At 34.5% G+C, this 24850-nt stretch overlaps 1 protein-coding gene across 1 annotated transcript in view; it reads right to left on the reverse strand.

Annotated features, from left to right (window-relative positions):
* The window catches only part of Cog5 (component of oligomeric golgi complex 5), a 332336-nt gene that overhangs the window by 42974 nt on the left and 264512 nt on the right, over positions 1–24850 (reverse strand). The window contains exon 14 of the mRNA XM_047560136.1: positions 23739–23838. Coding sequence (XP_047416092.1) covers positions 23739–23838 — 100 coding nt within the window. The remainder of the gene's footprint in view (positions 1–23738; positions 23839–24850) is intronic.

The following is a 24850-nucleotide window of genomic DNA, read 5'->3' on the forward strand; positions in this document are numbered from 1 at the left end:
CTGAAGTTACAGTGGGTTTTGCTCCATTTGGGCTGTGGTAAAAAAGCATCTTGCACAGAAGTATACAATGAACACTCATTGAAAACCTAGATTCCACAATTAACATTTTATAATACTTGCTTTATATCATATATGAATATATCATTTCTCTATAAGTTTTATTTTTACTTATTTCTGTGGTGCAGGGGTTTTTGAACCCAGGGAAACGCTACCACCAAACTACATCCCCAGTCCTTTTTATTTTTAATTTTGAAACAAGATCTTGCTAAGTTGCCCAGGCTGGCCTAACTTGTGATTCTCCTGCTTCAGCCTCTAGTTACTGGGATTGTAGGCATGCACTACCACACCCAGCTTTATTTTTATATTTTTCATGCATCTCAAAATAACTTGCAGATACAATAGATCTGTTTCCCTTGACTTCAACCCACTGATTAGTTTTGGTGATTCTATAACTTCATATCAAGTTCTTGTCAACGATTATGTAAAACTTCTTTCATTCAGCAAAATGTTTCTGGTATTTATACATTTGCTCACTTTTATTGCTATTGGTATTCCACTGTAAGAATTTATACTGTTGTTCTCAGATGTCTGCAGTAGAATAAACATTATACTCAGAGATTTAAAGAGACTTGTCTCTGCTGCTTGCTAGCCAAGTAATGTGTACCTTCAATTTCTTTAGTTATAACATGGAATTGACAATAAAGTTTAAATAAAAGTATACTGTGCAACCTACAAAATGCCTTAGAAATATAAGGTATTATCATTTTTATCTCCAGACAATTCTGTCTTATTTTTATTCTCTACTCACTTATCCTTTGCTTGGGTCCTCTTTCCTCATGCGTGGGACCACAGGCACAAACTAGGACTGGGAATCAGAATCAAACACGGGTGAAGCTGTCTGAAGTTACAGTGGGTTTTGCTCCATTTGGGCTGTGGTAACAAAGCATTTTGCACAGAATAAGCAGCTTTTGCTACTTCAGAATCCTCCACTCATGTTAAAACATTGTTGTCTCCACCATTTCCTGCATTTGAACTCCTTGAAATTCACTTTTTCCTAGTTCACAGACATGTTTTGCAAAGTGTTGTAAAGTAGAAAATATTCTTTACATATCTGCTGAATGCATGAAGACAAGTTAATAGTTGCTTTCTCAAAGTTCAACTTATTTGAGATGAATGAAGTTATACCAAAGTGCAAACACATAGCTTTGGCTATAAAGCACTGGGAACTAGGAGACTGAAAAAGTGGGAGATTCAACATTCTAAAATAGGAGAAATGCACATATGGGTGAATCACTTCATATCATTCCAATACAGCCTGGAAGGATGTTAGAAATCAGAAGAATTACATTTGAATTTTAAAGTGCCCTTCTCTCTCTCTCTCTCTCTCTCTCTCTCTCTCTCTCTCTCTCACACACACACACACACACACACACACACACACAGAATTAGAGGGAATCCAAAGGCTAAACAAATTCATTAATAACAATTAAAATGGTTCTTACATGCAAATGACAATACATTATTCCCTTTTAAATTTATGTATCTAAATAAAATTTTTTCAGAAATTCAAATTCTATACATCTGCTCACTAGGAACAGCATGTGAATCTGATGTGTGAGAAACAACTGATGAGACTGAATCCCTAAAACAATGGTAAGTGAAATAGGTAACATAAATATTTTTATATAATTATTATTTTGCAGACGAATGACCATGATCTTCCTAATCACCAACCCTAAAGTCTAAAAGTAAAAGAAAATTGAAAATACAAGGAATGAGCTGGATGACAGCTCTATGTTTCTATACAGAAAACCTACTGAAAACTACTTTGGGGATGTTATAAAGTTGACTCATAACAATGTCTGAAAAGAACAAAAACAAGAAAATACATTGTAGATTAGTTTTGAATTATAAAAGTATAACCTACTTTCCAGATATTATGGAAATTCTTCTGATGATCTATATACTATTATTTCCATTACTGCTAAGGAAATGGTAAGACTACAGGATAATTCCTTTTTACATTAATTTATTCATAATCCTAATTATTTCTCTGCATGTACATATAAAATACATGAGAAGAATCTATTAGAATTTCATAGATTTGGAGAAGAACAATGTGAAATGCATACAAACAATGCTTTCCTGAATAAAAATAAGTCAACATTTTAATACTCAAATCAGATATTTTTTTAAAAAAACTTCAAAGTTCTGATGAATTTTTATACTTAGTTATTTTCTGAAAGTAGTAGACAGTTTTATAATTATCAAATTAACTTTTAATACGAAACTTCTATTAAGATGAAATCTTTTGATCTAATATATGCTTTTTACCCAATTTTGGAATTTACAGTAAAACAGATGTACACTGAGAAAGGCTATTTGCTATTATTATTGCTGTCATTCTTTTAATGAAAAGCAGAAAGAACAAATGCATGGCTCCCAAACTGTCACTCCCCCTCCCACAGATGCAGAAGATATCAGTAATCAACTGTGCCGTAGGCACTCAACATAGCACTGCAGGAAGTGACTAGAGATCTTAGATTTGACTCAGAAGATGACTCAATTAGTAACCCCTGATCTGTAGTATTTCATTAAAATCCCTTTCACCTGCACGGTACAATTAAAGGTACATAGGTTTGTGTCCATGTCCTCTATTCTGTACCATTGATCTACCTGTCTATTTTGGTACCAATACCATGTCGTTTTTGTTACTATTGCTTTGTAGTAGAGTTGAAGATCTGGTATTGCAATACCCCCTGCTTCGCTCTTGCTACTGAGGATTGCTTTAGCTATTCTAGGTTTTTTATTCTTCCAGATGAATTTCATAATTGCTTGCTCTATTTCTGCAAGGTACATCATTGGGATTTTAATTGGAATTGCATTGAATCTGTATAGCACTTTAGGTAGTATAGCCATTTTGACAATATTAATTCTGCCTATCCAGGAACATGGGAGATCTTTCCATTTTCTAAGGTTTTCTTGAATTTCTTTCTTTAGTGTTCTGTAGTTCTCATTGTAGAGGTCTTTCACCTCTTTTGTGAGATTGATTCCCAAGTATTTTATTTTTTTTGAGGCTATTGTGAATGGGGTAGTTTTCCTAATTTCTCTTTCTGAAGATTCATCACTTATGTATAAAAATGCATTGGATTTATGAGCATTGATCTTGTAACCTGCTACTTTACTGAATTCACTTATGAGTTCTAAAAGTTTTCTGGTGGAATTTCCAGGTTCCTCTAAATATATAATCATGTCATCAGCGAACAGGGATAGTTTGAGTTCTTCTTTTCCTATTCGTATCCCTTTAATTTCTTTGGTTTGTCTGATTGCTCTGGCTAGAGTCTCAAGGACGATGTTGAACAGAAGCGGTGAAAGAGGGCATCCCTGCCTTGTTCCAGTTTTTAGGGGGAACGCTTTCAGTTTTTCACCATTTAGAATGATATTAGCCATGGGCTTAGCGTAGATTGCCTTTATAATGTTAAGGAATGTTCCCACTACCCCAATTTTTTCTAGTGTTTTGAACATGAAGGGATGCTGTATAAATACAATTTTCTCATACTAGACAAAGGTTCCAAATATATGCAATGGAGGAAAGATAGCCTCTTCAACAAATGGTGCTGGGAAAACTGGAAAACCATATGCAATAGAATGAAATTAAACCCCTATCTCTCACCCTACACAAAACTCAACTCAAAATGGATCAAGGACCTCGGAATCAGACCAGAGACCCTGCATCTTATAGAAGAAAAAGTAGGTCCAAATCTTCAACTTGTTGGCTTAGGATCAGACTTCCTTAACAGGACTCCCATGGCACAAGAAATAAAAGCAAGAATCAACAACTGGGATAGATTCAAACTAAAAAGCTTTCTCTCAGCAAAGGAAACTATCAGAAATGTGAAGAGGGAGCCTACGGAGTGGGAGAATATCTTTGCCAACCATACCTCAGATAGAGCGCTAATTTCCAGAATCTATAAAGAACTCAAAAAACTCTACACGAAGAATACAAATAATCCAATCAACAAATGGTCTAAGGAAATGAACAGACACTTCACAGAAGAAGATGTACAAGTAATCAACAGATATATGAAGAAATGTTCAACATCCCTAGTAATAAGGGAAATGCAAATCAAAACTACCCTAAGATTTCATCTCACCCCAATTAGAATGGCGATTATCAAGAATACAAGCAACAATAGGTGTTGGCGAGGATGTGGTGAAAAAGGAACACTCATACATTGCTGGTGGGGTTGCAAATTAGTGCAGCCACTCTGGAAAGCAGTGTGGACATTCCTCAGAAAGCTTGGAATGGAAACACCATTTGACCCAGCTATCCCACTCCTTGGCCTATACCCAAAGGACTTAAAATCAGCATACTACAGAGATACAGCCACATCAATGTTCATTGCTGCTCAATTCACCATAGCCAGATTGTGGAACCAACCTAGATGCCCTTCAGTTGATGAATGGATAAAGAAACTGTGGCATATTTATACAATGGAATATTACTCCGCAATGAAGAATGATAAAATTATGGCATTTGTAGGCAAATGGACGAAATTGGAGAATATCATGCTAAGTGAGATAAGCCAATCTCAAAAAACTAAAGGACGAATGATCTCGCTGATAAGCGGATGAGGACATATAATGGGGGGTGGGAGGGGTTAGCATTAGGTTTAGGGTTAGGGATAAGGAGAGCGGTAAGAATGAAGGAAAGAAGGACTGTATAGAGGGAAAAGAGGGGTGGGAGGGGTGGGGGGAAGGGAAAAAAAAATAAACATCATTGCCCTATGTAAACGTATGATTACACAAATGGTATGCCTTGACTCTATGTACAAATAGAGAAACAACATGTATCCCATTTGTATACAATTAAAAAAAAATAAATATAAAAAAAAAAGGTACATAGGTTTGCTGCTCCTTATTTTTTTATTAGCCTTAGTTTATTTTCCTCAGACCTTTTAGGAGACCCAGGAAAGTTTATGCCTGTAAATTCCCTAAGCACACTGGAGCACATTAAACCAGAATGGTATTTCCTATTTGCCTATGCAATTCTATGACCTATTCCTAATCAACTAGGTAGATTACTACTAGCCCTAGTAGTCTCAATCCTAATCCTAGCTTTACATCCCCTACATCAAACTTTTAGACATATGGCATGTGTCCAAAATGCTGATATGATGTAAATCAGGGATTATTCATAGATTTCATCTCCAGGGTCAAATCTAAGAGATCTTTAGTCACTTCCCAGATTGCTGTGGTAAGAGGGTATAGCAGGCCACAACTGATTGATGTCTTTTATATGCAGATATGACATGAGAGTCATGTATTTACTCTTTCTGCTTTTTTTTTTAAACAACAACAACAATAATAATACATTGCATTTTTGTGTGTACATTTTTTTTTTTCCTGTGAATCCCCAATTTGGATAGAATGCAGGCATAGTCTATGGTTCTTCTAGATCAGGAGGTTCTAAGGAGAATAAATTCTAAGAACTTCAAAACTGTTGTTTCTTTATATATTACTCTATTAGAAATGTATCCTAAGAAAATAATACAGAAAATTTGTACACATATGGAAAACTCTGTGTGTCTTCAGAATAAGGGAGTGGTTAGGTATATTAGGCAATTTACATGATAGAACAAAGAATAGTAGTAGATGTTTTCTTATAGTGTTAATTGTAAAAAACAAAAAAAAAGATTTATCTATGTTGTAATCTGCTCTCACAGAAAGGGAAAAGAAGGAAAGTAAAAATAGTATGAAGCATTACATGAAGAAGAAAGTAGTAAAACACAGAGGGAACCTGCCTCATGCGGGTATGCACTGTTCTCTATGGGCCACTCCTGTTGCTGTGGGCCAAGGACACCTCGGCTGAGCTCCAGGGTCAAGAGACACCCTCTGAGAAGCAACACCAAGACACTCTAGACAAGGGGAAAAGGTTGCCTCTTGCACGGGACTCCACTTCGGCAGAATGCCAGGGTCTTTATCCTGACTAGCAAGATGCTTATAGGATGCAAATGGGTCAAGATATTAATACCAAAACCCAGCTAAGTGCAAACAACAGAAACAAGGGTGGAGAGGGAAGATCTTCTTAGCTCTACAGGTTGGTGGGGATTCCACTTGTGAGTTATGATCTCCTCTTCCCCAGAAGTAATAAAAACCTGTCTACCATCTTCAAAACACTCTTCTGTCCCATTTCTCTTTTGCATGGCATTTTAACTTGGGAGAGTTATCTATACTTGCTGGCTCCAGCTGGGGTGGTGTTGCATTCCTTATTTCTCACAGGGCATCTGACATAGCATAGAACACTGGGAAGTCTGTGGGAACAAAGCTGTACCAGACCACCAGTACTTGTTGGGGTACCTAAAGGCCCAAACTACTCACGTATGTATGACTTGCCACTTCCAAGGACAGGAGATGGAAAGGTGTGAGAGTGGTCAGAGGATGTATAGAAATGGCAAGGAAGGTGGTGAGTTTTTCTGCACTCAGATCCATAGGGATGCCGTAATCCTTCAGAAGATTTAGCTGGGGCAAAACGTTCACATGGGAAAAATATACCAGGGTACAGGAACTAAATACATCAAGTGGCCCTCATTTCTCTTGACTAAAGGATAGAACTGTGGAGTATGAAATCTAAACATCTATTTAATATTAGAATTATTTAGTGTTATGTTTTTTCCTCATCCATTATAATTTCCCTTCCCTCCCTTCCTCCCTCCCTCACTTCCTCCTTCCCTCCCTCCCTTTTTCTTTCTTTTTGTGGTATTGGGGATTGAAGCCAGGGGTGCTCTACCACCGAGTCAGACCCCGAGTCCTTTTATTTTTTTGTTTCAAGACAGGGTCTTGCTAATTGCCCAGGCTGACCTTGAACTTGAGATCCTTCTATCTCAGTTTCCTGAATCCCTGGGATTACAGGTGTGTGCTGCCATGCCTGGCTATAATTTGTCTTTTGAATTACATTTTTCTACATTTTTGAACTATAAAAAAAAGAAAGAAAGAAAGTAATAAAACACTAGTAAAGGGCACTCTGGAATTCCACCAAGTATCAAAGAGGTTCATTTGTTTCAGAGACTTAGAAAATATTATACAAGATAATTTTGTCCATTATAAAAATCAAAAGGATACAATTTCCATCCCATAAAAATTTAAGACAATAAGAAAATAAAATGCTTTGGTTACTCTTTACTTGACAAAGCTGTTGGAAAAATTAAATCTCTTTAAGATATTTTTTAATCAATCATTTGTGATACTGATGAAAATAACTGATTTTTATTTATGTTTATGTATCAAATGCTTTCATCAAAGATTGGTTTAGATTAAAATATATAATAATTATGACTGAATATAGCTTGGTTTATTATAATGTCAATTATCCTATAAAAATAGAAATAATATGTTTAGGTACATATGAATTTACAATTAAATTACCACATATCTCTAATATTAAATATAGTTGGTAACACAGCAGAAATTGTATTACATTTGAATTCCAGATTTAGAATATGTTTCTGCAAATATACAGCAAAGGAAAAATTCATAGATTTACACAGCATTCCTCATTTTCTAGGGAAATCAACTTAACCCACTGTGAATGAAACTAATTTGCTTAGGTGCTGAAAACATCAGAAACTATTTTCAAGAAAATCCTTCTACAGTTTATGTCACACTTCTCTGGTTTCACTGTATCTTAAGAAGGCAAATTCTACTTAACCATTGTAGATGTTGACTTCTGTTAGAGTAAGCAGTACTTTTGTACATTACACCTCTTCTGTTCTATTTAAAAATGATTTACTAGAGCTTAGTAGAGTACATATAGCTTCTTGCCCTTTGAATCATTTAAAAGTCACAGGTAATAATCTTTTAAAATTTTGCTTCTCCTTTCCCTATTTCTAAGTTGTAAGCCTTTTCTTTATTGACTTCTTTTTGATATTCTCCCTTCACCTTGGTCTAATTTGTCTTAAAGTGTGCAATTAGAGAACTAGCCATGTTAAAGCTAGAAGAATTTCCTGTGAGTTAAGTGTGTGCTTTTGTGTACAGACAATGTGATATCAAGTTTAGCCATTTTAAAGATATTTTCCTTTCTTTCCTGGTTCTCAGCATATTATAGACTGCTAAATTTATCAAATATTTGACTACTGGATAAAAAAACAAAAGTGCTACTACACAGCTATTTAAAAAGTAAAGACAGGTATATTCAAGCATAGAACAGATTCAACATTTATGTATATATCCTGACATTAGACTAAACCCTTAATAAATTCAACTTCAAAAAGATAACACTTGAAACATTTCCCTTTTAGACAGTTAACATATAACAAAGAAGCAGGAAGCAAAATTAAATCTTGATTTTACATAAGAGATGAGCAAGAACAGCACACAGGAATGAAACACAGATGTTCTGCTCAGACACCTTGCATTGCTGCTATGAGGCATTCTAACAACCTACCTTTCTATTTATCTCCTTTAGAACTCCATGTTCCTGTCCTTCAAGTGAAAATCTCCACCTGGCACCAATGCTGGTGGGGAAGCAAACAATTTTCTAAAAGCAGATCATTTTCTATGATCTTCCCAAAGATCTTCAACTTTTATTTTCTTTCCAATACCCATAAGTTTTTGAACAGCCCATGGAATTACCACCTACCCATGACCAATCACTGGTTCCTCAACTTCAGCCTTGTTAATTAGAGTCACAAATCTGCATATTTTTAATTCTTTGAAAAAGAACTGTTTACCGTCAGATATATACAGTTTTTTCCATTTTTGAGTAATGAAGACTGTGAATTTATAAATCAACATAAGATACAGAGAATAAGACCTGTGGTTTATAGTAATTTGAGTACAATACAGGTTAAATTTCAAACTGCAGAACTTTCAAAGGATAATAAAGTTTGTTACTCTCATAGTTACTCAATACTTAAAATCATTATATTTTATTATTAAGGCCTAAGTTAATCAAAACAATTTTATAACATGCATTATTCCTTTTTTATAAAGAGATGGGGCTGGGTGCGGTGGTGTACCTATAACCCCAGTGGCTTGGGAGGCTGAGGCAGGAGGATTGTAAGTTTGAGGACAGCCTCAGCAACTTAATAATACCTGTCTCAAAATAAAAAATAAAAAGGGCTGGGGATGGGGTTCAGTGGTTAAGTACCTTTGGGTTTAATCCCTGGTATGAGAGAGAGAGAGAGAGAGAGAGAGAGAGAGAGAGAGAGAGAGAGAGAGAGAAAGACAGAAGGAGAGAAAGAGAGAAGAGAGAGAGAGAGAGAGAGAAGAGAGAGAGAGAGAGATATGGAGATCACCCTATTGTTGCTCAGTCTGGTCTCAAACTTCTAGGTTTAAGCAATCCTCCTCCTAGCCTATTAAGTAGCTGGAACTTCAGGTATGCACAATCACATTCAGCAATTATTTCTTTTCATAGTAAAAAACTCTTTATATATAAATAAATTTCATTTTCATTTAAGTCATAATAACAAAGCATATTACTAAACTCCAAGTTAATTAAGCTTTGTTCCAGATATTAATCTTAATTGCAATGTTTATGTCAAACCAGAAAAAAATAAAAAGGTTAATTACCTGATTGAAAGTAACTTTCTCTAAAAAAAAATCAGAAATGTATTTTTCAAAATATGTCACTATTACATTTGTCATTCTAAGTTTGTGGTTGCCGAAAATTACAACTGCATGAGAAGGAGTCTCAAGGGTGGGTCTAAAGATTTATCATTCTATCATGGCTGAATGACCCCCATTCACTACCACAACCTCCTGTTTTTGTACAGGATTTGTAAATTTCTCTCTGTAATTATATCTACTTTTGCTTTATTAGTTTGAGGTTATGATGTAAATGAAAATTCTTATGCCTTCTCAGTACACTGTTCCTTTTCTCAAAATGTGACCTTCCCTAATCCCTAATGTCTTTTGCCTTAAGGTCAATTTAACTGATGTTAATATAGTTATGTCAGCCTTTTTCTGATTAATATTTGTTTGAAATATATTTCTCCATTCATTTACTTTCATCCTTTATTTGTCCTTATATTTTAGGTATGTTGTGCAAAGTTAAATTTAGTCATATATTCTATCTGAACTGAGAAATGTCAGTGGACAGTTATTTATACTTATTATGATGTATTTAAAATTATTTTACCATCTTATTATGAACTTTCTGTATATCATTTTACTTATTTTTTTATTCTGCATTCTTTTTAGTCTTTTATGGTACTGATAGTTTTCTTTTTACCCTTTTTGCCACCCAACTAGTTAGAAGTCACACATTCTATTTTTATCACCTCAGGCCATAATTAAATTGTTAAGATTAACATTCATATTTAAAGTATTGACTTTATAATCCTAAATAATACAAATATTTTAGACAATGGGGAATGAAGGGAAGCATGGGTGGATGGGAACAGGAAATCAGTAGAATGAATCGGACATAACTTTCCTGTGTTCACATATAAGTACAGGACCAGCGTAACTCCACATCATGTACAACCACAAGAATGGGAAGTTATACTCCATGCATGTGTAATAGGCCAAAATACATTCTATTTTTCTATTTTTTTAGTCATAACTAAATAGAACAATAAAAAATTTTTGAAAGGTAAAAAATTCTAGAAAGTTTTAAAATTCATGACACCTTAATGTGGACTTCTTTATTTTAGTTCCACCCTATTTCTATGTTCCATATCAGCCATTATTATTTCTTTTCTTTCCTTTTTTTTTTTTCCCCAGGGCCCAGGATCAAACTTAGGGCCTTGCACATGCTAGGCAAGTGCTCTGCCACTGAGCTGAATTCCCAACCCCAATTATTATTTCTTGTTTTAAGAAATTAAAGTTTAGATTTACTACATGTTGATCACTTTTTATGCTTTTACTTCTTCCATTCAACACTTCCTTTTTGAGTTAGATTTCCTCCTTCTGAGTCCAATCATTAAAGTTTCCCCTTTGTTCAGAGTAAAGGCAAGGGCTAGTATGATTGAGGGTTGAGATCACATAGTTTCAGGAATAACAATGGGATCACAAGGAACTTGGGAAAAGTGAGGCAGACAGTCAATCTTCACTCTGTCAATTTCTAAGAATCCAGGCTTACAGGCAAGGGTGAAGAAGCAATCCCAAGATCTGAAATCTGGAAGATCTGAGGTACAATGGGGATACAATCAAAGCCCAAAGCAAATTGACTCAACAGCTACCAGATTCCTTTTGGTTTGTATGCCACTTGTACTTGCTTTCTCAGTCCCATTCAGTATGATCAACCTCTCTGGGTATTTACTAAATTATTTCTTCTTTTTTCTTTTTCCCCTTTTCTTCTTTTTTTGTGGTACTGAGGAAGAAGGGGATTGAGCCCAGGAAACTCTACCACTGAGCTACATGCCCAGTCCTTTTTATTTTTTATATTGAAACAAGCTTTTGCTAAGTTGCCAAAGCTTGACTCAAACTTTAAATCCTCTCAGCCTTGGCATCCCAGGTAGCTGGGATTATAGGCATGCACAATCACACCTGGCTATTTCTTCCTCTAAAACCTACATCTACTTAAAAACTGAAGTAGAACTGAAAGGCACAAAATGAAAAAAAAAAAAAAAAGTTAACTTCATATCCTAAGTCCCATTCTCCACAGTGTCATATGTGACCTTCTGGTGGGGGAAAAATGGAAAAGCACAAAACAACATTTATTTATATATTTAATTTATTTACAAGTTGGACTACTGTCTATTTTTGTCTTCTTTTTCTAACCTAATAATACATCTTGTAGACTTTTCCAAATTAGTACTTATAAATCTTTAATAGACTAAAAAGTGTTCTCTTGCTAATCTATAAAAGCTCTGTGGATGCATAAGAGATGAAGTAAGGGGATCTGAATTCCCAGAGCTCAAAATATGTCGTTATTGTTAATTTTTGAAGGTCAATTAGAATGATTACCATTAGAAATTCAATTTCCCAACTAAATTGAATCCTTAGCAAAGACAGTTTGTACATATGTTTGGAATTAATAAAATCAAAAATAAGAAATCTAGAACCTAGAAAAGAAAATAGAATTTCTTCTGTCACACATGCCCTTCTACATACACACTTTATTCCTTTATTTTCCCCAGACTTCCAGGACATATAACATATTTAGTTTTATGAAGTTTATTTTAGGAAGTTCTTGACTATTTAAACTGAGAAAGGTGGCCATTTGATGAAACTAAGGAAGAAAACAATAGGCATTTCCACATTTTAATTTCTAATCTGTGTCCTTTTTCATTTTTTTATTCTAAAATTAGTTTATTATATCTAACACACTTAATACATACCCTTTCCCCACTACTCTTCAGTGCCATTTTTGTCATATAGTAAGTAACTACTTATGTGTGGGGCTGTTTTCTCTTTCAATGTTCTATCCATCTACACTGGCACTAATACTTCACCATCTTAAAATATAATGAGATTTATTATCCAGAATATAAAATCTTCCTACAATGTTCCTCTTAAAGTGTCTTTGTTATTCTTGACATTTTGCATTTCCAAAGCAATCTTAGAATCACCTTATTAATTTCTGTAAAAGAAAATCTATTAGGATTTTTATGGAATTATATCAAATCTACATATTAAGTTCACAAGAACTGACATCTTTGTAATACTGAGTCATCTGAGGCATGAATAGGATATATACCATCATTTACCTAATTCTTATTTCTCTCAGTAATGCTGTATAGTTTTCAGTGTAGAGTCCTGCCCATGTTTTGTCAAATTATTCCTAAGAATTTGACAGTTTTGCTCTCATTAAAGCATTTTCAAAACTAAATTGTATTTTCTGTTTGTAGATGATAAATACAAATAGTGTGTGGGGGGGTTGTACACTTTAAGTACAGGACTTCACTAATGTTATTTATGATTTTAAAGTAAGATTTTGGTTTCACCGATCTCTATTGGTTTTAGGATTTTAACTTGACTGATTTCTGTTCTCATCTTTATTACTTCTCTCCTTCTACCTGTTATGGTTCAATTTGCTCTCCCTCTTTTTTTGGTGGGGGAAGGCCTGGGGATTGAATCCAGGGTCTCCATGCATGTTAGGAAGGTGCTGTACTGTGCTACATTCCCAGCTACTCCCCTTTCTAATTCATTAAGTGAAAAATTATAAGAACATTATTTGAAACCTTTTTCTTCCCAATATGAGGATTTAATGCTCTGAAGTTCATTGAGTTAACTACATCCTATCAATGTTAGCGTGTTATATTTTCATTTTATTTAGTTCAAAATATTTTTTTAAAATTTTCCATCTTTTCAAGTGACCCTGAGGTATATAATGCATTAGAGGCCCTCATTCTGTGTTGCAAGTGGGACACATGCAATTGAGACTTAATCCTCCTTAGGCAGCCTCTTGGAGGACTGGCTCACCATGAATCCTAAGCTTCTGTGGTCCCTTGCTGCTTATCTATAAGTAATCAATCCACTTTCTACAATATGTCACATGAGTGTGTTCTGTCTCATTGGACTCAAGTTTGTAACCACAACACGTAAGTTACATAACAATGTGAATATACTAAGAATGTGATAAGGGGTCAACACATATAGAATCATTACATGAGGTCCTAGCAGTCCAGAAAAAGGCTCATAGTCAGGCATAGTGGTATGTCTGCAGTCCCACCTATCCAGCTAGTCGGGAGGCAAAAACAGGAGGCCAGCCCAGGCAATGGAGCAAAACCACAGCTCCAATTACAAAAACAACAACAACAGAAATCACTCCATTAAAAAGTATAATGTTAGCCAGGCATGATGGCACATGCCTGCAATACCAGCAGCTTGGGAGGTTGAGGCAAGAGGATCCTGAGATCAAAGTCAGCTTCAGCAATAGCAAGGTGCTAATCAACTCAGTGAGACCCTGTCTCTAAATAAAATACAAACTAGGGCTGGGGATGTGGCTCAGTGGTTGAGTGCCCTGAGTTCAATCCCCTATACCAAAAATAAAAATAAATAAAAACAAAAAATATAATATTAACATGAATTAAAATCATTAAGTTAAAAAATTATGAAGTAAATTACCATAGAAATGAATTTTTTTCTTTTTGACTCTAAATCTAGTAGCCAAACTGCACAAAATCTAAGCAAATACAAGTTGGTTGGGATTCAACTAGCAAGATTATATACCGTTGAGAATAAAAATAAAAGTTCAAGAGCTCTTTTTTTTTTTTGTAGTTGGCACGTTTCCAATTTGGATTTTGTGACAAATGGCATAATTAGCCCCAATCCTTCACCTCTCCTTGCATCACATTTTTTGCTGTTTAATTTGATACTGTAGATGAGTTGTTTTGGTGAGCTATACTTAATAGGGAAACTTTCTCTCCTGTGCCTCTGCCTTCACTGTAAGGCCCAGGAGAGCTGGCTGTGGGACTACAATCATGCAGAACAGAATCTTAATTAAGGTTAAGGCTAGATTAGCAGCCAGCCAGCATGTGAGTAAACTTAGCCAAGGTCAGCAAAGCCACCAGGCTACACACATTCCGACCTGCAAAGAGCGATCAATAAATGCTTACTGAGTTTGTGGCTGTTGATTATACAGCATTCTTGTGGCAGCAGATAACTAATATAGACATTAACAGACTTTAACTGAAAACTCTGAATTTCTTACTTTCTCCTGAAAGTATTTTATAAAGAGAATAACCATTATGTAGCACTATTCTTTGTCATCAATAAAGCCTACCGACTTTTAGACAAGTGTGACAATCCATCTACTACTGACCTGGAAGAATCCCCAGAAAATCAAACTATTATAAGTCTAGGAAGCAAATCTTAAAGCTAACTTAAAGGAAGGGGAAAAGTAGTGATTCTAAAATAGTCTAATGTAAAAATTTGTGAAATTTGTTGAAATAAAAGAGGGCTATCTAAAGGATCAAGGGGGTAGTTAACCCAAAGGGTCCAGCATATTTGTATTATAGCTAAATGCATATTTAGTCCAAGAGACCATACTTACATCTTATTTGTTTCACATAATATAAAAACTATTCCAAGATTTTCATCTTTACTTTGAGCTTTTATTCATTTGAATGTGAACAACATAAGTCATTACTATATAATATTACATGGATTAATAATTCTTTCAAAACTATAAAAGTTAAACTCATGTCTCTATATCAGCATTTAAACAACACACATGCAAGTTTTATTCCATTAAGAAAATGCAAGTCTCCAAGTTACATATGAAATTAAACAAAGAATAAGTGTATATTTACAAAGCCTTAAAACAAAACCATAGTGTTTAGAACTATGAACTTGTTTTGAAATGGTAACCTTCAGTAAAAAGTCATTCCTACTATTTTTCAGACAGTCTGAAACCTAATTATATATCAATTCTACTTTCTCATAGTTCATAACATTTGATATTTACACTAAGATTCTAGGTGTCATCGCTTAAAACCACTAGATAATATTTATTGGTGAAAAAATGTAATAATTTGCTTTTAAAGGAATACTTATTAGTATATTTGTCTATAATTTGTTATCACAAAAGTTTATAATCCCATAAATTATAAAGGTGCTATAATTTCCCTTATACAGAGAAATTTTAATTTCCTTTTAATAAGCAAAAGACAAGGAAAAACATCAACTCAAACTTTCCATTATAAAGTCTAGTGTCATTTTCTTCTGTAAGGGACATTTTAGACTATAGAAACAAAGAACCAATACCTTACCTGTAAATAATTTGTTCAGTTCAATCATAATATACTATGATATGCATATCTTTAACTATGTGTTCTGAATGCAAAATTCTAATTATAACTTCACCATTAATGTCAAGGCAAATGAATAAGAATTTTTAAATGGAGAGAGTCCAAAACCAGTGCTCTAATTTTTCCAAAAAAGCACCTAGCTGCTATTCATGATACATTCTAAAAAATACACACTGGAGGATGTAAATCCTATTGCTTAGAACTCACATGTGAGAATTCAGTGTTAAACCATTCTTATTTCAAAATTAAACTACTAAATTATCCTCTAACTATATATTAATAGCATAGAAGTTAATAAACTATGATATACATAAATTGTATATTATGCATGTATTAGTAGTTATAGATATCTTATTTTGTAAAGTAAAAAGCAAATCAAAGAACAAAGTATAGATAATATATGTTAATGACTTAGCACAATCCCTAATTCACTTATAGTGAATGCAGTGATTAATAACAAATCTATCCTATCCTTAAAAATGGATTCTCTGGGACCACTTCAGATTAACCACAAAAAAGAAAGAAGGAAAAAAAAGTAAGTAAGGAAGGAGGATTTAAGAACTTGTTCTTAAATTTATGTTTGTATGACACTGATCATTGATGATTAAAATAACAGAAAAGTTTTAGGGAAAAATACATATGTATTGATAAAAATAATTTCTGATCTGTTGTTATAAGAATATAAATGTACTTTACAGGTAATTTATTTGATATACATAACTATACCCACAATGTTAAAATCAGTTTAAAAATCCTCTTACAAACCTTTCTCCTAATATGAATTACAGCCATAATTGATTATATTAAAGTATTTGGGAAACAGAAGATGCCATCAAAAGCCTACTAATAAAGAAAAGCTCAGGACCAGACTTTCAAAGAAGAATTAACACCAATGCTCCCATAATTATTCCAAAAAATAGAAAAATAGGGAATGCTTCCAAACTCATTCTGAGACTCATATTACCTGATACTAAAACCAGACAAAGACACATCAAATATTCCTGATGAACACAGATGCAAAAATTCTCATTAAAAGTCTGGCAAATCACATACAAAATCATATTAAAAAGATAGTGCACCACCATCAAGTGGGGTTCGTCCCAGAGATGCAAGATTGGTTCAACATACAGAAATCAATAAATGTAATTCATCACATCAATACACTTAAAGACAGAATCATATGATCATTTCAATAGATGCAGAAAAAGCATTTGACAAAATACAGGACCTCTTCATGGTCAAAACATTGAAAATACTAAGGATAACAGGAATATACCTCAACATTGTAAAAGCAAGCTATGCTAAGCCCAAGGCCAACATCATTCTACATGGAGAAAACTAAAAACTAAACTAAAAATTGCAATAAGACAGGGATGCCCTCTTTCACCACTTCCATTCAACATAGTCCTGGAAACTCGAGCCAGAGCAATTACACAGATGAAAGAAATTCAAGGGATATGAATAGGAGAAGAAGAATTCAAACTATCCTGTTTGTGGATGACATGATTCTATGTTTAGAGGATCCAAAAATTCCACAAGAAAAATTCTACAACTAATAAATGAAATCAGCAAAATAGAAGGATATAAAATCAACATGCATTTTCTATACATCAGTGATGAATCTTCTGAAAGAGAATTAGGAAAACTAACGCATTCATAATAGCTTCAAAAAATAAAATGCCTGTCAGTCTAACAAAAGAGGTGAAAGACCACTACAATGAAAAGTACAGAACACTAAAGAATGAAATTGAAGAAGACCTTAGAAGATGGAAAGATCTCCCATGCTCTTACATAGGCAGAATTAATATTGTCAAAATGGCCATACTACCAAAACTGTTATACAGATTTAATGCAATTCCTATTAAATCTCAATGACATTCTTCATAGAACTAGAAAAAGCAATCATGAAATTCATTTGGAAAAATAAGAGACTCAGAAGAGCCAAAGAAATCCTTAGCAAGAAGAGTGAAGCAGGAGGCATCACAACAGCAGAACTTAAACTATACTACAGAGCCATACTAACCAAAATGGCATGGTATTGGCACTAAAAAAGGCACATAGACCAAAGGTACAGAAAAGAAGACACAGAGACAAACCCACAGAAATAGTTATCTCATACTAGAAAAAGGTGCCAAAAACATTAATCGGAGAAAATGGTGCTGAGAAAACTGGTAATCCATATGTAACAAAATGAAATTAAACCTCTCTCTCTCACCCTGTACAAAACTCAACTCAAAGCAGATCAAAGACTGAGGCAGAGACCCTGCATCCTAGAAGAAAAGATAGGCCCAAATCTTCATCATGTTGGCTTAGGACCAGACTTCCTTATTAACAAGACTACCAAAGTGCAAGAAAAAAAATCAAGAATCAATAGATGGGATGGATTTAAACTAAAAAGCTTCTTCTCAGCAAAGGAAACAAACAATCAATAACGTGAAGAAAGAGCCTGCAGAAGAGGAGAAAATCTTTACCACATACACATCAGATAGAGCACTAATCTTCAGGATATATAAAGAACTCAAACAACTTAACACCAAAAAAACCCCCAAATAAACCAATCAATAAATGGGCTAAGGAACTGAGCAGATACTTCACAGAAGATATACAATGGATCAATAAATACATTAAAAAATGTTCAACATCTCTAGCAATTAGAGAAATGCAAATCAAAATTACTCAAAGATTTCATCTCACTCTAGTCAGAATGACAATTATCAAGAATATAAGCAATAATAAGTGTTGGCGAGGATGTGGGGAAAATGGTACACTCATACATTGCTCATGTGTCAGCAAATTGGTGCAACCACTCTGGAAAGCAGTATGGAGTTTCCTTAGAAAACTGGGGATGGAACCACTATTTGCCCCAGCTAGCCCACTCCTCTGTCTACACCCAAAGGACTTAAAATCTGCATACTACAGTAACACAGTCACATCAATGTTTATAGCAACTCAATTCACAGTAGCCAAACTGCGGAGCCAACCTAGATGCCCTTCAGTAGATAATGTAAATAATGAAAATGTAGTACACATATAAAATAGAATATTATTCAGCCTTAAAGAAGAATGAAACAATGGCATTTGCAGGTAAATAGATAGAATTGGAGAATATCATTTTAAGTGAACTAAGCCAATCCCATAAAATCAAAAGCCAAATGTTTTCTCTGATATGTGAATATTGATCCATTGAATATTGATCCATAATGAGGGGGGGGCAAGAGAAGAATGGAGGAATTTTAGATTGGGCAGAGGATAGTGAGAGGAGGGGAGGGAGTATGGGGATGGGAAACATAGTGGAATGAGATGGATATTATTACCCTATGTACATGTATGATTACACTACCAAGTGTGACTGTGCACCATGTACAGCCAGAGGAATCCTAAGTGAGTTGTGCTTATATGTGTACAATGTGTCAAAAGGCATTCTGTCATGTACATCTAATTAGAATAAATTCAAAAAATAAAAAATAAATTGAAAAAAAGAATCTATCCTAGCATATTATTCCCCTTCGTACTTGTATGATAGTAAAAATGGTGTAACTCTGCATCATGTACAACCAGAGAAATGAAAGTTGTTCTCCATTTGTGTACAATGAGCTGAAATGCATTCTGCTGTCATGTATAACTCATTAGAACAAATAATAATTTAAAAAATGTTTGGCAGTAGAAAACTTCTAATATTTAGGGAAATAAATTTAAGATTGTGGGTAGCTGGGCATTCTAAATTTTAGGTTTTAGCAACGTAAATTTGACTAAAGCACTCACATTTTTGTATCATACTTTCCCCACTTAATGTCATATAGTATTTCTCCATGTCTTTAACATCCTTAAAACTCTTAAATAAATAAATAATTCATGGATTTCAGCTTGTCGTTTCAAGTCATCCCCTTTGAAAGCATGTTTGTCTTTAAATTTCTAGATTTCCTTATCTTACCACCTAAATATTCCATTAATGATCTGATTTCTATTACTTTTCAACCTGGTAGATTTAAGACCTAAATTTTTCATCTGAAAAAAGAATCCCCTGTTTAAAGATTTAGCTTTCATTTCAAATCTCAAGTCAACACTTCTATTTATTCACAAGTTCCTATTTTACATAAAAATCTGTTTCCTCTCTTTCTTCAACCAAACACTTAGTATTTAACTATTTTCTTCTAAATGTCTTTAGTGGAACTATTCTAAAAGAATAAGAATAAATGGAGGCTGGGATGTAACTCAGTGGAAGAATGGTTGCCTAGCATATGGGAGGCCCTGTGCCCTGGGTTCAATCCCCAATACCATCAAAAAAATAAATAAATAAAATATTTTTGGGCTGGGGTTGTGGCTCAGTGGTAGAGCGCTTGCCTAGCATGTGTGAGGCACTAGATTGGATCCTCAGCACCACATAAAAATAAATGAATAAAATAAAGGTCTCTCAACATCTAAAAAACACTTTTTAAAAAATGACTTTTTATTTTAAATAAGGATATGGAAAGATCAAAGAAGAAAACTTATCAAATTTAAAAACATAGCAGAATAGCAGGAATGGTGTTATTAACAGCCAAGAAATAAACAATACTTATTGTCAAAATGGCCATACTACCAAAAGTGCTATTCAATTGCATTGAATACAGATTCAATGCAATTCCAATTAAAATCCCAATGATGTACCTTACAGAAATAGAGCAAGAAATTATGAAATTCATCTGGAAGAATAAAAAACCCAGAATATCTAAAACAATCCTCAGTAGAAAGAGTGAAGCAGGGGGTATCGCAATACCAGATCTTCAACTCTACTACAAAGCAATAGTAACAAAAACAGCATGGTATTGGTACCAAAATAGAAAGGTGGATCAATGGTACAGAATAGAGGACACGGACACAAACCCAAATAAATACAATTTTCTCATACTAGACAAAGGAGCCAAAAATATGCAATGGAGAAAAGATAGCCTCTTCAACAAATGGTGCTGGGAGAATTGGAAATCCATATGCAACAGAATGAAACTAAACCCCTATCTCTCACCATGCACGAAACTAAACTCAAAATGGATTAAGGACCTCGGAATCAGACCCGAGACAGTGCATCTTATAGAAGAAAAAGTAGGTCCAGAGCTTCAACATGTTGGCTTAGGACCAGACTTCCTCAACAGGACTCCCATAGCACAAGAAATAAAAGCAAGAACCAATAACTGGGATAGATTCAAACTAAAAAGCTTTCTCTCAGCAAAGGAAACTATCAGCAATGCGAAGAAAGAGCCTACAGAGTGGGAGAAAATCTTTGCCAATCATACTTCAGATAGAGCACTAATCTCCAGAATCTATAAAGAACTCAAAAAACTCTACACCAAGAATGCAAATAATCCAATCGACAAATGGGCTAAGGAAATGAATAGACACTTCACAGAAGAAGATCTACAAGCAATCAACAAACATGGAAAAATGTTCAACATCTCTAGTAATAAGAAAAATGCAAATCAAAAACACCCTAAGATTCCATCTCACTCCAATTAGAATGGTGATTATCAAGAATACAAGCAACAACAGGTGTTGGCGAGGATGTGGGGAAAAAGGTACACTCATACATTGTTGGTGGGTTTGCAAATTAGTGCAGCCACTCTGGAAAGCAGTGTGGAGACTCCTTAGAAAACTTGGAATGGAACCACCATTTGACCCAGCTATCCCACTCCTTGGCCTATACCCAAAGGACTTAAAATCAGCATATTACAGAGATACAGCCACATCAATGTTCATAGCTGCTCAGTTCACAATAGCCAGATTGTGGAATCAACCTAGATGTCCTTCAATTGATGAATGGATAAAGAAACTGTGGTATATATATACAATGGAATATTACTCAGTCATAAAGAATGATAAAATTATGGCATTTGCAGGCAAATGGATGAAACTGGAGAATATCATGCTAATTGAGATAAGCCAATCTCAAAAAAACAAAGGACGAATGATATCGCTAATAAGTGGATGATGACACATAATGGAGGGTGGGAGGGGTTAGTGTTAGGGTTAGAGTTAGGGTTAGGGAGGGGGGCAAGAATGGAGGAAGGAAGGACTGTATAGAGGGAAAAGAGGGGTGGGAGGGGAGGGGGGAAGGGAAAAAATAACTAAATGAATCAAACAGCATTACTCTATGTAAATTTATGATTACACAAATGGTATGCCTTTACGCCATGTACAAACAGAGAAACAACATGTATCCCATTTGTTTACAATAAAATTTAAAAAAAGTTACTATAATTAATTATGCCGGGTGTGTGGTGATTAACACCTGTAATCCCAGCCACTTGATCCTTTGTTGTTGTTGTTCTTTTTTTTTTTTTTTTTTTTTTTTTTTTGCAGTGTAGGCACCCAACCCATGGCCTCAGGCATGACAGGCAAGTGCTTTACCACTGAGCCACATTTCCAGCTCAATCCCAGCCACTTGAGAGGCTGAGGTAGGAGGATCTCAAGTTTGAGGCCCTAGCAATTTAGCAAGCCCCTCTCTCAAAATAAAAAAATAATTTTAAAAAAGAGCTAAGATATAGCTTAGGGATAAAACATCTCTGGATTCAAGCCACAAGAATAAATAAATCAAGCACATGATGCTCTTTGTAATCTTGTAACAGGGGTTCACTTGATGCTTTGATTATATCCCTTGTTGCTTGGAAACTTAGTTTTTCTTTTTCCCAACCTTTTCCCTAACCTTCTCCTCCCTGATCTACTTTTCCCTAATCCACTCCTTCCTGATTTCTCCTCTCTAATCTTATTCCCTCTGAATCACCTCTATTAAAAACTCCTGTTCCTGATGATGGGCAGAATCATAGCCTTTGGGACAAGAGTCTCCTGTGTTTCTCCTTTGCTAGAAAAGCAATGAACCTTCTTTTTCCTTTTTCTCAAAATCATGTCCTCGTTATTGAATTAGCATGGGGACAAGGAAGGAGTTTTCAGCAACAATCTTATTCAATGAAGACTTTCCTTATATACTAAAATGTAAGTTGGAAAGTAAAATTGGGGGGGTGAGTAAGAATTCTATTTTAAAAAATGAAAAACAATGATTTTTTTTATTAACCTTCAACACTGTAGATTAAGTATGCTTGAGCAACATAGGGTCATAGACTATTTAAGCAAAAGTATCAATTCAACTATGTTAGTTGATGTATTTTGATTTTTTTTCTTCTTTTCTTCCTGGTACTGATGATTGAACTCAGGAGTACTCTACCACTGAGTTATATTCCATTCTTTTTTAATTTTATTATAAAGCAGGTCCTAAGTTGCTGAGGCTGGCTTTCATTTTGCAATCCTCCTGCCTCAGTGTCCCAAATTGTTGGGATTACAGGCAGGTGCCACTGTTCCAGTTTATTTTTATTTTTTTCAAAGTCTTTTAGAAGTTATTTTGTTGACTGAAACATATACTGCCATTACTACTGCCTGACCTCCACCCCACCCCTGCCACCACCAAAAAGCAAAATATTTTCTATACATATGCTGATTCTTTCCTCTAGTGAAACAATCTCATTAAGATTTTTCCCCTGACATTTTCAGTAACTACACTAAATTCTTCTAGATATAATACTGAATTTTATTTATAGCAAAAAAACCCACATTTTTAAAAGCAATAAACATTATTATAAAGCATCTATAAACAAAGTTTTAGAGAAAAATTAGTCATCTAATTGCTTACAAAGAGTTTCCATTTCTCTGTATGGCTGGTTTTTAATAAACAAAGTTTAAAAAAAGATGCTTCTAAATTATTTTTCAAGACAACAAGAAGAATTTAATGGAAAACAGCACTGTACCATAGCAATCAAAATTTGGCCTTCCATTGGAACTGCAAATAGGAAGGCTCTAAATACAGTTACCACCAAGGATCATTTTATGCAAATTACTTCAGTCAACTTGTCAGCAAGCTACCCTAAAAATTATTACAGAACCAAGTTAAATAACTCAGATATTGGCAAAAATAGATTATTTCATTTGTTATAATATTAGTTATGGTTAGTCAAGTATTATGTAATTAGTACTTTTAAACAAAATAATTAAAGCTTACAGAAAAGGGATACTACTTACAAGTTGCTCCGATTTTACACCATATAACTGGATGGTCTTTGCCACATTTTTTGACACAGCTAATGTGAGGTTTGTATCAACAGCTGCAACATTTAGTTCACTGAAGGAAACAAAAAGTTGGTTTTTTTTTTTTAATATTTTTTAGTTGTCCATGGACCTTTATTTTTATTTATATGTGGTGGTGAGGATCGAACCCAGTGCCTCACACGTGCCAGGCAAGTGTTCTTCCACTGAGTCACAACCCCAGCCCCACAAAAAGTTTTTAATATTAGCAAAATGTGTTCATCAACAAAGTAAAGCACAAAATATAAGCCTAAACCCAAAAGGCAATGTGATGGTTCCTTTTACAAGTTTTGTTGACTGCTTCCAAGAACTGATACATTGTTTTATCACCCCACCAAGCCTAAATGCAGCATTAGGAAAAAGTGCTTTGAGATGGCTTTGTTAATGACCAGTTTCCCATTAATAAGAGCACATCATGTGTGGGATTAGTCTGTGATTAACAGAGTAAATTGTGTACAGATTTTTAAAGCAGCACTCTTACAAATACTGATAAGTGCAATTAGAGGCACTGCATATCACAGACATCTGCAAGGAAATGACAGCTCTTGAATGGAAATGATGACCTTAGAGGGACATAGGCTAAAAATATAAATTACACATGATACATAAAGATACTCAGTTTTTGTAGAAATTATGTTAATGCATGCTATTTTAAATAGCCTAGCTTTTTAAATATATCAGAAGCATAATGGCTATAATTGGAAATTTTATAAACTTGGATTCTTAAAGTATTTCTTTGTTGTGTTTATTTTCAACTTTAACAATTAATTGTGGCATTTAATATGACTGACCAAAAATAATGGCATTTTTACAAAGACCATGAAAAGAATATTAACAGTTAAAAACTGTATGAAAGAGCTGGGGGTGTGGCTCAGTGGTAGAGTGCTTGCTTAGCAAGTGTGAGGGTTCGATTCTCAGCACTGTATATAAATAAGTAAATAAAAAGTAAAGGTCCACTGACAACTTAAAAAAATGCCCATTTAGGGCTGGGGAGATAGCTCAGTTGGTAGAGTGCTTGCCTTGCAAGCATAAGGCCCTGGGTTCGATCA

The sequence above is a fragment of the Sciurus carolinensis genome, chromosome 8, assembly GCF_902686445.1.
Source record: "Sciurus carolinensis chromosome 8, mSciCar1.2, whole genome shotgun sequence".
NCBI lineage: Eukaryota > Metazoa > Chordata > Mammalia > Rodentia > Sciuridae > Sciurus > Sciurus carolinensis.